The sequence below is a fragment of the Sardina pilchardus genome, chromosome 24 (assembly GCF_963854185.1).
Source record: "Sardina pilchardus chromosome 24, fSarPil1.1, whole genome shotgun sequence".
NCBI classification, from domain to species: Eukaryota; Metazoa; Chordata; class Actinopteri; order Clupeiformes; family Clupeidae; genus Sardina; species Sardina pilchardus.
In genome coordinates this window covers 13,321,241-13,336,274 of record NC_085017.1, presented here as the reverse complement: position 1 = coordinate 13,336,274, position 15,034 = coordinate 13,321,241, and the positions used below count along the sequence as shown (strand labels likewise).

General features: G+C 45.2%; 1 protein-coding gene across 2 annotated transcripts in view; it reads left to right on the top strand.

The window, feature by feature from the left end:
* The first annotated feature begins 4,229 nt into the window (after positions 1-4,229).
* fhod3a (formin homology 2 domain containing 3a) overlaps positions 4,230-15,034 on the top strand; it is a 107,458-nt gene continuing 96,653 nt past the window's right edge. For both annotated transcript variants that reach the window (XM_062529434.1, XM_062529433.1), the window contains exons 1-2: positions 4,230-4,639; positions 11,523-11,635. In XM_062529434.1, the coding sequence (XP_062385418.1) occupies positions 4,475-4,639; positions 11,523-11,635 (278 nt within the window). In that variant the 5' untranslated portion in view covers positions 4,230-4,474. The remainder of the gene's footprint in view (positions 4,640-11,522; positions 11,636-15,034) is intronic.

Genomic DNA, 15,034 nt, shown 5'->3' with positions numbered 1-15,034 from the left:
TGGTTAGCCGTAAATTTGTGAGTAACTCTCGGCCGATGCTGTTGTCTGAGGGAGTAAAGAAAAGCAGTTGTATCTTGGCAGCTGCTCCGTTCAGCAGGTGGCCGTGGCCATGACGAGTGGGAAATGATTGACAGCTTCTATGACCTGGCCCCAACATGCAGGTGGGAGACACCTGAACAAAGGGCTCTTATCTGCCGCCACTGTTACAGCTGGGTACCATAGTGAAATTATGATTACATTAAATTAAATTACACACTGTACTTTATAGCAGATTATTCAATAACACGGCAGATGCTCAAGCCATTTACAAGTGAAGGATAAGATAGGCCAATAGCAGAGTTCAATGTAAGAAAGAAGAACAGTGCAAGAATGCTAACGCCAACATCACCACCAGGAACACTGGGAACCACTGACAGCTACGTTTAGGTGACAATTTAGTAGGCAATATTGCTAATTGATGATTCAAAAGAACAAAAGAACAACCACTTTAACAATAATCCCATTTGTAAATCCAAAGTCACATTAATTCCGTCATGATCTATGTTTATGCTATGCAGTTTGGATGTCAGGTATGTTGTGATATTGATTTTTAAAAACAAAACATCAGACTCCATGGATAGATGTGTACAGGCATGTGATAGAAGTTCCCATGCAGGAATTCAAATATGCCACCTGATTATGCAGTTCCATGAACATTGTATTTTTTAAGTAGATCATTCAAGGACATTTAAGAAGCAAAAGTTAGGTCTAGAATTTGACATTCCAACTGTAAGACAATCATTAAATACTCAGAATGCAAAGAGATTGAACTAGTGTTCAGCGTGAACAAATCTAGATTTGTTCTTTGCTTCTTTGAAACTATATGTGTGACTATACACATAACCATAAAATAAGGATTAAGTGTCACTGATGTTGTTCAAATATTATATATTTTAAAAGGTTTTTGTCATATCATATAAATTATTTATCATGATAGTGTCAACTGTGTCATGCCACCTGAAGTGATTTTCATTCAACTACAAAATGAAGCCTTATTCCTAATCTAATATTTACTGTAATACACCATTAAATGCTAGTGTCTGCTCAACTCACAATTACAATAATAAAAAAAAAACTTACCCAAATCAGATAATCCAGAGGTACAGTAGCGTACTGACAGGGTTTGCAGTATCCAAGGCAGGCGAAGAGGTTTCAACCTCAGGGAAGGATCCTCGTGGCACATGAACAGAACATGCTCCAGCACTGTCTGTTTTATTGGCCATGGGAATGAGGAGGACCTGCACCACGCCTGCGAACACAGGTACAAATCAGCTACACAGATGCTCTGACGAAACATTTTACTGTATTTATGGCCTGTGTGTTGCTACAAAGCGGAATGGGCCTCACAGTACTCACAAGCACACTTTTGTTACACATGTTGATGCATTTCCCTGAAATCCATACTGGGAACACGCTGTGAGATGATGACCTTGATAGAGCCTCTGAGTCACTAAATTCCCATCCTTCTACCATCAATCCTCTCCTGAAAAGAAACATTTTTTTATCCAAAATTATGTTCTACTGAGCTGTAAGACAATAACAGCAACATAACAAGTACTGAGACAGTATTAAAGGATAAGGCGATCAAACACTCAATTTTCAGTTTTGTCTCTCCTGGCCTCAACCCAGGCCTACACTACATAACAGTCCAGTAGTGATCCTCTCTTTGCAAAACATTGACACAAATGTCACAAGTACGATGATAGTCTTCATTGCACTTTTTATAACTTCAATAATCCTTGATTGCAGTAAGAACGGTGGTGTCGTGGTGCAACAGTTGATAACATTATGATACTAACTTAAACTTGAGGACATGTTTCCGCCCAGGATACAATCAGCAGTGCTTGTGTCTTAGTTATGCATTAAGCCCAGTCTTTGAATCGTGCACTGTTTTTGTTGCTTGGCAGACAGCGAAGACCTCGCAGCCTCTGTTACGGTCAAAGTTACAGTACATGTATATGGTTACAGCAAAGCATGTTGACAATGCATTCCTGTCCAATCATAATGGTATTGTTGTGGGTCCTGTCTTCCTGTCATGTTTACTGATGACCCCTAGCATCTGTCCCAGAGGGATGTGGCACTGAGGAGATAACACTCTTGGAGCTTACAGCACATTCTGCCCCTTCAGCCTCCGATCTGTTACAGAGAGAGCAAGCCCACTATATCCCAACACATGCACACATGCAGAGAGAGAGAGAGAGAACAGTGATACACATACACACAGAGGGAGAGAAAGAAAGATACGTTGAAAATACACACACATATATATACACAGAGAGAGGGACAGAGAGAGAGAGAGAGAGAGAGAGAGAGAGAACAGTGATACACATATACACACAGAGGGAGAGAAAGAAAGATACATTGAAAATACACACACATATAGAGAGAGAGACAGAGAGAGAGGGACAGAGAGAGAGAGAGAGAGAGAGGAGAGGGTTGAAGTTCACATATACAGTACACACAGAGCGAGAGAAAGAAAGAGAAATTGAAAATACACCATACATAAAGCATACATGAAGGATACATAGAGATGGAGGGAGAGAGAGGAGGGGGGGGTTGAAGTTCACACATACACAGAGGGAGAGAAAGAAAGAAAAATTGAAAATACACATATACTGTAAAGCATACATAGGGATGGAGGGAGAGAGAGGAGGGGGGGGGTGAAATACACATATACACAGATGGAGAGAAAGAAAGAAAAATTGAAAATACACACATATATAGAGAGAGGGAGAGAGAGAGGAGGGTTGAAGTTCACATATACTGTACGCAGAGGGAGAGAAAGAGAGAAATTGAAAATACACACACAGTATATACAGAGAGAGAGGGAGAGAGAATGGAGAGCGGCCATGTATGCACACAGAAGCAGACAGAGAGAGAGAAAAAAAATACATATACACTTACTGTTCATACCTGCACATACAGTAACAGTGTTAGTAAACAGACATTCTGATATGAATTTTAGCCAGATAAAGAAGATGCACAGGCCGATTCTGTATCTTTAGGATACAGTTGTGTCCTATTTGATAACATGTTAATGTGGGTTGTTGGGCGTGCCGTGCAGCTGTATTAACAGATGGGAAGAGGCTACATGCTGCCCGATGCTCATTCATACTAACTATGGGGTCAAAGGTTCAGTGAAGCTGTGGACTCGGAAGTTGATTTATTATCAGATGCATTGAAAACAACAACAACAACAAAAAAGCTTAACTCTCCCCAAAGGACTTCCAAGCCATGAGTGGTTTAGTGGTTCTGTGGTGTGGACAGTGTTTCTCTGTGATACAAATGACAACACACAAAGCTGATCATGAAATAATAATCCCGATAAAAACTTCCCAATAAAAAAAGTTTTTCACTTTCAGATTATGTTTTTATGGGCATGAGATGATATTGCATACGTTTCTTTAAAAGAGTATAGACACTGTCGGACCTGATTTTACGGGAATGGGAAGGTGTTACACCAGAAGCAGGCAGCTGGATGTGCTTGCAAGTGCACTAACTGAATTGTAATCAACTAACATTGGTAACATAGTATGGTGATACTGGGGCCATTTAATTATTTATTTATGTATTTATGGTTTTTCACTGTCCTCTAGTGTGTACACACATGTATTGCTTTGTTTGTGGAGTGATGTGGTTGTACCAAATTCATTTAATTCATGCAGATGTATATTTTTTTATACATTTATGTTTTAAAGTTTACATAAAGTTAAAATATCAAATTACATGAGTGAAATAGCAAAATAGTGTCTGTCAACTTAAAAAGCCCTCAGATATGTTTTGCTATTTAATTATTTAACGTTAATGTGCATTATTGACACACAAGTAGTATTTATGGATTGCAAAGGTTTACTTGACAAAGAACTAAAAAAGTAGGCTACATACAGTACATCATAGACTGAATCAGAATGAGTTTGGGGAAAATGGAAAGCGCATCACCACGCGATGTCGCTGTTTGCCTTGCAACTCGCTTGCATCTCTACGTAGATTATGCCAAAGCGTTTAAGCCGGTGGGGGAGGAGGGGGTGTGTGGCTTACCCTCAGACGCCAAGAGGGACCGGCTGTCCCGGCTATAGGTTTCCCTAGCACCTTACTGCCTCTGCTGTCATTGGACACCTGCCTTTCTCCAAGTAGCGTCGCAGTGAGCAGCAAGGTCGGTCCCCCTAGAACAGCACAGTCAGAGCGGAGGACGAGGGCATATTTGGTCGCAATTGATCCAGTGCCATAATAGACGGCCGTCGGATCCATCGTGACATTTGCAACTGGCTGTAGAGGAGGATACATTTGACTAGTAGTTCGAGTAGTGAGGCGCTACAGCCGTCGCCGGGACAACCTGCTGGTTTTGTTGTTGTTACAGAAGAGGGGAGCACTAAGCGACGGATTTAATCATTAAACCGGGTTACCCCCACTTCGGTGCTACTTGCATGGATACATCATGGCCTCGTTAGTTTGCAGGGTTCAGTTTTTAGATGATACCGATCCATTTAACAGTACAAATTTCCCAGAGCCGACAAGACCACCGCAGTACACTTTTAGAGAAGACATCCCCCTCATCAACCAAATTGCCGGTGTCCACCGACTTCTAAAAGCCCCGCATAAGGTAGGTTATGATGACATTCTGTGTTGTGTAGCCTATGTGTCCATGATACTGTCATGATTCTTTCGTCTTGAGAAGAAAGGGTAGTTTGTTCAGTTCTTCAGCCAAGACTGTAAAACTGGTTAGCTGTAAGCTATCCATAACACACTGTAGTTTAGATTTAAAACATTTGTTTTACAAATGTGTGTTTGTGGCAGAAATTGCATTGCATTGCCATTCATAGTTCTGTGTAGGCTATGTTGTCTTTGGGATTATTTTTTTTCCATTTGGGTTACACTAATAGTTCTTACAAGTCTTTACGGTAAGCGCTGCTGTAGTTTAACTGTTCGTGTCACGGCGACAGGTGGACGTGAGGTTTAGCTGAGCCCAATATATCCTCAGCTACCCGTCCCATTCATTTAAATGCAACAGTTGTATGGTAAAGTAGACACCAACAGCGCAGCACAAATATGTAAGGGCTAGCGCACACGAAAAAACCCTTTCAGATAAAATAAATGTAATTTTAAGGGCATTTGATATGCAGGCATTTGTTGTAGTTCTAAGGAGGGTGTGAACCAACACAGATTGATGCCTCTTTAATCTCTGACACATAGACTTCTATAATTGAACGGGAGTCACAATGTGTATCAAATGTACACATTCATTGCAAGAAAGTCTACCCTTCCCAGAGCGTTGCCCTGCACTGAATCATATGCCTTAACGCGCATTCATGGAAATACATATTGGGGTTGGTAGTGACCCGTGCGCGTTTGCGCACGTATTATTCCCTGCTTCCTGTATGCATGGCTTACAACACCACCACCATCACCACCAAATATACTGGCAAAATGGCTAGTACCTTTAGCAATATTTAAAACGTGAGATCTTTCGTTCCTAATTTCTATGCAAAGGCAATGGATCTGAACACATTCTTATGTCATCCATTCCTCAGCATGTGAGGTCGTAGGCTATCTGGCGGATGGGTCTACCGATGGATCAGTGTCAGAGATGCGGATTAGCTGTTGTAAGATATCATATACAGGGGATCAACAGGTTTGGGGGATAGAGCTTACTATTCAGACACAGTGATGGTATGCGGAATGCCTGGTGCTGCAGGAAGAAGACGTGTGAGGGAGAGTGCATTCAAGCAGAGAGTAGAGTTTTAAGTTTGTGCGCAGTTAGTTTAACACCAGCCACTGTACTCTGCTGTGATATACATGCCCCCCCCCTTCTCCGTTTCACTTTCCTGTCATCCCTTCCTTTTTTTTTACTTCTGCTCTGCTTTCTCTCACTCTCTCTTTTCTCTTTGTCATCTGTCTGTTTCCCTTTACTGTCTCTGTGTTCTGTAGGTTTGTTGTCTCCAACTCTGTTATTTCAGAGACAAGGCAGTGGGACTGTAATTGGATGTTATGCTAAAATCTGTAAAATATAGGTCACTTGTCTTGTGCTCCTGGCCTGTGGCCGCAGCGCAGGCTGGAGTTTACTCACACTTTGTTCTCGCCAGCCGAGCGCGCCACGGCTTTCACTGACCTCTCCACCCCCAACTTCCCTCAGTGTGTGTGTGCGTGCGTTTCAGAGTGCACGCCAGGTGTACACACACACACACACACACACAGACACACACACACACACACGTGCACTTGCCAAAAACACACACACAATGCGCACACACAGTCTAGAATAATAGACAGAATAGACAAGTAACACATCTATGCAGACATACACTCAAAATATGTGTGAATAGACACAAACATACTGCGTAGAGAATCTGGCGATCGCAAACAGATAATTTAAAGCAAAGGTGTCAGAGATACACACACACACACACACACACACACATTGTGTGACCCAGCCATCACAGCCTCAGTCCCAGGTTTCACCACACTGCCATGTTTCATCATCTTTCCCAGCAACTCCTGCTGACAGATATAATCACCACTCATCCTTCCCTCCTGTTGTTGTCCAGACCCACCCAGACCCAATCCAACCTAACTGAGCAGAGCCCAGCCCAGCCCAGGCTAGCCTCTGACCAGACCCACAAGGCCCTGGGCATGTCACTGTCCTCTCTCCACTCTTTTTCTCCTCTCTCTTCTCTCTCTCTTCTTCCCTTTTCTTCCCCTCTCCTCCCCTTGCCTTTTCCATCTCATCTCTCCTCCTCTCATCTCTGCTCCCCTCTCTCCTCCACTCTCCTCCTCTGTCCTCCTCTCTCGACCTCTTCTCGTCTCTTCTCTCCTCTGCTCTCCTCTCCTCTCCTCTCCTCTCCTCTCCTCTCCTCTCCTCTCTCTCCTCTGGGATACTGTCTGGTTCTTGCTGAAGCATGTCTCCAGTGCAGCCTCTCCTCTCCTCTCCTCTCCTCTCCTCTCCACCTCTCCTCTCATCTCACTCCTCCTCTTTCTGCTCCTTCTCTCTCCTCTTTTCTCTTCTTGCTGAAACTGTCTCCCAGCCCAGCCTCTCCTCTCCTCTCTCCCTCCTCTCCTCTCCCTCCTCTCCATTCCACTCCTCTCCTCTCCTCTCCTCTCCTCTTCTCTTCTCCTCTCCTCTCTTCTCTTCTCTTCTCCTCTCCTCTCCTCTCCTCTCCTCTCCATTCCTCTCCTCTCCTCTCCTCTCCCCTCCTCTCCATTCCTCTCCTCTCCTCTCTTCTCCTCTCTTCTCCTCTCTCTCCCTCCATGGGTTGCTGTCTGGGCTCTTGGTGAAGCCGTCTCCCAGCCTGGCCTCTCCGGAGCCTTGACCTCAGGGGGAAGCAGGCCTGTCCTCTGGGCTCGCTGGGTCCCGTAACCACCACTTTACCCTTCTGTGTGTTCCAGTCTTTCTCTTTTCCCTCCTCCTCCTTCCTTTTCTCTTTCTTCTTCTTTTTTCTTTCTTTTTTGAAGTGTTTGCATGTTGTTTATATCTTCCAGTGTTGGGCAGTCTTCCAGAGATTTTTGAATGAAATGAAACTATACCTTTGTTTTGTGTGTGTGTGAGTCAGTTTAGCCCTGGCTTTGTGTTTGTTTAGGTTTGAATTTGCGTATGAAATATCTAACAGTATGAGGGAGTAAAAAATAGTATGTGTGTAGATTTTACACGTTGTAGTTTTTTATTGTGGGAAAACCCAGATGAACTTCATACCCATTAGAAATGGGAAATGGGAATTGGGAGTTCCTTAGAGCCCAGAGCTTCTCGTAAGACTCGCGTACAGACTCCTCTCAATATGATATCCCAGCAGTGACGCGGCACTCCTCGCTTCCAGAGCTGTCGGACTCATTTTAATGAAGTCTCTGAGCCTGTGCTGCCGCTGCGCTAGGCTACCCTTTTCATTAGCCAGCCAGAGCACACACCCATGAGCGTGCTCACCAAAGCCCCAGCACTGAGCATCAGTCGTGGGAGAGAGGGACCCTTGTGGTGTTACGCTCTGTGTTGATGTGTTATTGTGTTATTGTTGTTGTTGTTGTAGTCTTGTTGTTGTTGCTGTTGCTGTTGCTGTTGCTGTTGCTGTTGCTGTTGCTGTTGCTGTTGCTGTTGCTGTTGTTGTTGTTGTGTTGTGTTGTGTTGTTGTTGTAGTAGTACACACACACACACACACGTCCCCTGAAATCCCTGTCCCATTCACAGTTGCAGTCGTCAGCATTGAGTCTCTGTGGTCCTGTGCCCGAATGTGTGTGTGTGTGTGTGTGTGTGTGCTACTGAGGAGGCTGTCGGTCGGCGATGATGGCCCAGGCCTTCACTTTTCCCAGCGTGTCAGGATGTTCTGGTTTGGCGTCAGGGGGCCTCTTTGCCAGTGTGGTGTTGGATCAGAGCCTGCTGTCAGTCCGGCCCAGCCCTGCCTCTGTGTGTGTGTGTGTGTGTGTGTGTGTGTGTGTGTGTGTGTGTGCGTGTTTGTGTTTGTGTGTGTATGTACTGTATGCACATACAGTATGTGTGCGTATGCGTTTGTGTGTGTGTGTGTGTGTGTGTGTGTGTGTGTGAGTGTGTGTGTGTGTGTGTGTGTGTGTGTGTGTGTGTGTGTGTGTGTGTGTGTGTGTGTGTGTGTGTGTGTGTGATTGATGGCCCCTGTTTGAAGATGGCCTTTCTTCCCAGAGACGCTGGTGGTGAAAGGCCGGCAATGCAGAGCAATGACTCTTCAATTGCTTTTTCTGGGTGTCTTAACAACCGCAACCCAGGCTTAATTGTAGCAGAACAGGACCCCGACACACTTAAATAACACTAATTCTGTGTTTAGACTGTCGTCTTATTGGGGAGATTAAAAAAGCCCATTGTTTGGGGGTGAGTATGTCATCCCGTTTGTTTACAGTCCTCGACGGTAAATATTGACACATGTAACAGATCTGGCCTCCCTCTGGCTGATATCTGGCCCAGCTCTGGTCCTCACGTGGCCCTGGTCCGCTGCGGATCTGGAGGGGGTCGGAAACTCACTGTGGGAGGGAGCTTACTGGCTCAGTTCTATTTGAGCTGGCCGAGGGGGAGGCCTCTTTTTAAAGCATTTTAAAGCCTGATCAGCGTGATTACGCTCTTTGCTACTCCATATTTACCCCAGTGGAATGTGAGTTAGTGGGATATTTTGAATAAAGCATTCCCATATAAATATTATAAATATAAACATACAGCCAAATACACCATTATCCCATTTATAAACATGCCCGTGGGGTTTAAAATAAGAGACTCAGATCTGGATAAAAGAAAAAATGGTGCTCATTTATTCAAGCCAGATTGGTCCTAAACCAGGTTTAACACAAAAGCATAAATCCTAGGCTGCCATTCGTATTCAGTCTCAGCTGAGGTGCTTTGTGAATCACTCTCTTCTCCCTTTCCGCCATTTTGTCCTAGTTGGCCCTAGAAGTCATCTGTGAACCCCGTCAGAAAGTACTGTACACTCCGTCATCTGGTTAACACTTCCACTGTATAAATTTAGACAGACTGATTTAGATGATCTGTCCTCCTGCGAGTGAGTCTGTCTGTCCGTCTGTCCGTGTGTGGCGGCGTGAGTTATGCTTTGTCGTCACACTGCAGGGGATGTCTCTTTTGGGGCCGGGGTGGAGCACCTTAAATCACGGTCGGGGTACAGGGCGGATCCACCCGTTGGACTTTGTGGGGTACCATTTACCAGAAGTGCCATAAATGAGAGGAACAGTTTTATGCGCGTTTTGGCTGCTACTATCTTGGTTAGAAACGTGGTTGGGAAGACACAGGCTGATGGTGTTGGTTTGGGAAGCATGCCCCAAGACAAGAGACAGTTAAAATGTCAATATTCCTTGTTGTCTTGGATACCAGGCTCTGTTAGGAGAGGTATCTGCTTTTGGTTTCCAGACAGTAGGGAGTCCCCTTGTATGTGTATGTGTTTATGTGTATGTGTGTGTGTGTGTGTGTACTGTATGTGTGTGTGTGTGTGTGTGTGTGTGTGTGTGTATTGTGTGTATGATAGAGAGAGAGAGAGAGAGAGAGAGAGAGAGAGAGAGTTTGTGTGTGTGTGTGTGTGTGTGTGTGTGTGTGTGTGTGTGTGTGTGTGTGTGTGTGTGTGTGTGTGTGTGTGTAATGATCTAATTTAAACGCACACCTGTATCTGACAGCTGTTGTCATGGGACTTCAGGTTTCCATTTCCTCTCATGATGGTGGGGGGGGCACCTGGTCATCCCCCCCCCCCTCCCTCCCCCCAGACACACCAGGCCATCTAGTTCACACACTCTGCCAACCTGCCCACTTCCGCAGCTGCCTGCTAAAACATAACGGGCACCTCAGAACTCCTGTCGGCATGGCGGGGGACAAACGTTATTACACCACACCCAGCGAGGCGCCAACCATTGGTCTCTGAGATCAAAGAAGACCCAGTGATGACAAAACACACACACACACACACACACACACACACACACACACACACACATACACACACACACACACCCAAACCCTAGGGGAGTTGTTTTTCCTCCTTTGAGTGTCCGCGCAAATTTACTTTGCCCCCTCTGTTTTTAGTAGCGTTGGTCCGCATGTTGGCAGCGAGTTGCCCCTGCCTTTTCACTAATGCAGACAAGCTGGCCCTCATGCAAGCAAGCACATGGTACAGCCCCGTTTGCTTTCCCAATGTGTGTGTGTGTGTGTGTGTGTGTGTGTGCATGTGTGTGTGTGTGGGGGTGTGTGCTGCGAGGGTGTCACTCGGGGTTGGGTTTCATGTTCTGTGTGCTTTATGGCGGTGGGTAATTCCCTTTACGGCGCCATAATGTTGAAAACAGGACCACGCCACAGAACTAATCCGGGTCTGTGTTGCTCGCCCGGCTGCCCGGCACTCTCGCGCTCCCTTCGCAGGCCCGGGACCCTGTAAACGGGTTTTATTTTATGGCCAGGGATCGTTTAAAGGGGTGTGAAGAGCGGAGAGCGAAAGAAAATAACATGAAGGCAAATGAAAGAAAGAAGGAGAGAGAGAAAGAAAAAAAGAAAGAAAGAATGAAAGAAGGGGAAAAAGGAGGGCAAATTGTAGCATTCCTCTGGTGGTTATGCTTTTCACACTAGGGCCCTTGATGTAGCCATAATAGAGCCCTCTAAGGCCCTGCCCTTTCCACTACCCATAATCCCATGCAGCTTGTGGTCTGTCTGGACGCAGGCCTTTGCTGTGTAAGGTTAAAATACCAGTGTTTAGCACAGGGACCCAATGCAGAGATAGAGATCTGAAAATAAATACCTGCAGTATCATGTTGTCTCTTACTTTCTCATTTTCCTTTCTCTCTCATTCCAATTTTTGCCTCTATCTCTCTCTTTCTATTTAGCTCTCTGTCTCACTCTTTTTTTTCTCACTGCTGTTTGATTGCAAAGCAATTAGGAGTTCAGCAAAGCAAACAGAACCCACATGTGTTCATTTACAATGGGAAATTAATGGGTTTTTTCTCTCTCTCTCTTTCTCTCTGTCTCTATCTCTCTCTACCTCTCTCTCCCTCCCCAGCTCGATGACTGTGCCCTACAGTTGTCCCACAATGGCACGTATCTGGACCTGGAGTCGTCGTTGGCGGAGCAGAGAGATGAGCTGGAGGGCTTCCAGGAGGACTCCGCCGCAGGGTAAGACTCTGACTCTGACTCCCCAGAGAGAGAGGGAGAGAGGGAGAGAGAGAGAGAGATGAGCTGCCGTCTCCTCAAAAAGAGAAGGGGGGGTGGGGTGGGGGGGGGCTGACTCAGAGTCCCTCACAGACATGCCCCTCCACGTCTGTTTTGACTGGCCATCATAAACAAACCAACACATCATCACCACACATTGTGTTGAGGAAGGAGAGGATGGTTGGGGATTTGGGGGAAGAGTCAGGATATGGTCACAGGGAGTTGACAGCTTTGGTAGGTAATTAAGCTTTGTTGACAACCAGGGTAAAATTCAACCTTAAAACTCCACCTTGATTTATTCTCTGAGGTTCATTGAGGGTACATTAGGCCTCATTTTCAGTGAAGCTGAGATTCTAAAGCTACTGTAGTTGAGTATCACTATTCTACTGTAGATCTCTCCCATGCATGGGCGTCCTTAAACATCTGCCATTTACTGTATGTGTGTGATACTGTATGTGTGTGTGTGTGTGTGTGTGTGTGTGTGTGTGTTGAATATCACTATCCTAGCTCTGTCTCTTGCAGTGTGCCCTTAAACATTTCCCATGTAGGCTACTGTGTGTGTGTGTGTGTGTGTGTGTGTGTGTGTGTGTGTGTGTGTGCCTGGTATGCCTCCACCTGCAACACTCCCCAAAGTGACAACCACCACTGGGGAATGTGTCAGATATCAACCCAGGCGCATCACAGGGGGGAAATGACCTTAGCAGGCTTCCTGTATGTGGACAGTGGCGAATGGGACAGAGGAATGGCGTGAACGCAGTGCAGCAGCTGTACCCCCCCCCCCCCCCCATACACACACACACACACACACACACACACACAATTCCCACACACACACAACCCCCTCTTTGGCTCACAGGTGCTGATTTATGCATATGCTGTGCCATCTTCTGGACAGGTGCACAGATAGATAGATAGAGATAGAGAGATAGAAAGAGAGGGAGAGAGAGAGAGAGAGAGAGAGAGAGAGAGGGAGAGAGGGAGAGAGGGAGAGAGAGAGAGAAGAGAGAGAGAGAGAGAGAGAAAGAGTGAGAGAGAGAGAGAAAGAGTGAGAGGACATACCCACTTCTCTTCTGAACAGAGGAGGAAACATGCAGAGTGGTTTCCAAGTGTTTTAATGAGGAGAGCACAACCTGTTTGGGGAAAATGTCAGCATGGTTTACGCGTTAGCAAGCAAGCAAGGCCATGGCAAGCAGTCTGAGGTCTAGAGTTGCCAACATGTACCAGAACATTACTGGGGAAAAAAACTTGTTAAGATTTCAGATTTTTTATACAGTGGTGGTGACAGGACTCAAGTATTTATTGCTTTGTAACACCACCCAAACCCTTCCTCATAGGAAGTTACAGTGCTGCGATGAGGTTTAACTGTTTCCTCATGAGTGGTTTTGTAATAAGATAATGAGACAGTCGAGATACCTTTCCTCAGTTGATATGCTAGTCACTTCCCCTTACCTTACCACTTAGCACTTACCCGCAGGAAACCATTGAGATACTTGGCTTTGCATTGAGGACATCACAAATGATCACTATTGCTTGTGACATATTTAGAAAGGATACCCTTGAATCAATTTCAGTTTTTTTTATTTCAATTTAACTCATCATTATCGAGCAGCTGAACGTTATAGAATGTAATAATTTATAAAATAAAATCATTATAAAATATGACCTTTAAAGCAATATTACAGCCACACACATATGGAAGTAATGCACTACATTTCATTTGAATGTTTATTGTGAGTTGTGTGTGTCTGTGTGAAGTGTCAAATGTGTGTAAAGTACAACGACTGAGAGAATGGCGCAATCCTACATGTGAAAAATATGTTTTCTTATTCTCGACAAGAACAATCACATGCTGCTTTCTCCAGACGTTGCAGAAGGGAGTGAGAGCGTACGGAAAATGTGAAGCACTTGGAGTCGAAAAGCCTACTAAAATATCCTCTCCGTCGTGGGTCACTGGAAGAGCCTTCTGCTGTCTTTGTCTTTGTGGGGACATTTTGATTTTAACTTTGGAGGACCAAGCGAGCACTGACAAAGTCAGCAACTTTCCTTTTTTTTCTTGGCTGCAACATGTAAGCATTTTCTTCCCCTTTTCTTGGCGCCAAACAATGGAAGCAGCAGACACACGGAGTGTGGTTGTGTGGAGAGGGACGCTGGAGGTGGTGTTTTACGCCTCCACCCACCTGCAGCTGCTGCTGCTGCCGCTGCTACCTCGATTCCGATCAACAGCAACTGCCACATCTTCCCAGTCCTATTCGTCTTTGCTCAATGGACAGTACCCGTAATTTCCTGACTATTAGCCGTGGCTTATACGTTGATTTTGCCAAATTTCTTCTGCTATGAGGTTAATACAGGGGGGCAGTTAATATGGTGTTAATATGGCTTTGTTTATTTTAACTTGCATAAAACACTGTCCTGCGGCTTATACACAATGCGGCTTATATGCTGGAAATTACTGTATCATCTCCTAACATTAGCATCTTTCACAGTTTGAAGTATTTCCAGTAAGACACTGTGGGTTTGTTTCCTGTACATGGGTGAATCCATGGTCCTGGGCTTGGACTAGTCTTAATCCATGTATGAGAAACAGGACCGTGGTTCCTTACAAATACTTCAAACTGCAGGATTTCATCCAGGTCTAATTGAGCTGCAGACTGGACTAAATTCAATCATTCCAATCCGAATTGAAACTACTTTATTGAGATTAGGCCAGTATGTTTATCACAATACATTTGAACATATATTATGTCCATTTCTGCCTCTCAGGCCCTTGCACCAGCTAATGCTATACTGAAGATGACCACTTACTATAATAGCCATACAGGGACAGATAGGAGACAGATAGGAGACAGGACAGACAGGATTCGTGGGTATGCTTGTTCAGGAGGTTCACACCTGCCAGGAAGAGCGGAATAGTGAACCTGCCACAACTTCAGAGAATACAAATGGCCTATGCTTAATTGTTATGATTATGAGGGGGTCCTCGGAAAATGTTCTCCTTCACAAGAGGTCCTTGGAACCTTGAGAACCTTGAGAGCCCCTGGTTTACAGAATCTCAGGCCCCGTTCAACACAAACAATCAAGACTTGACAGTTTGATGACCGCCTCAGCATGTTATACTGCCATCAAGGGCCTTTGAATAGTCGTTTATTCGTATTGCCCAAGCAGCATCATCTGAGAGGAGCCAAGAAGGGATTTACCTCAGCGAGCCTGGTGTCTGTGATATATTTTTCCGACCGAGTGTTTTTATGACGTTGACGTCAGCGCCATTGCTGGGATTTGATAGCGCCGCACCATGCTGCTCTTGAAATACACGTGTCACGAGTCGGCAGCGTCCATCTCTCTCCCCGCCGGACGCCTCTCGGACTC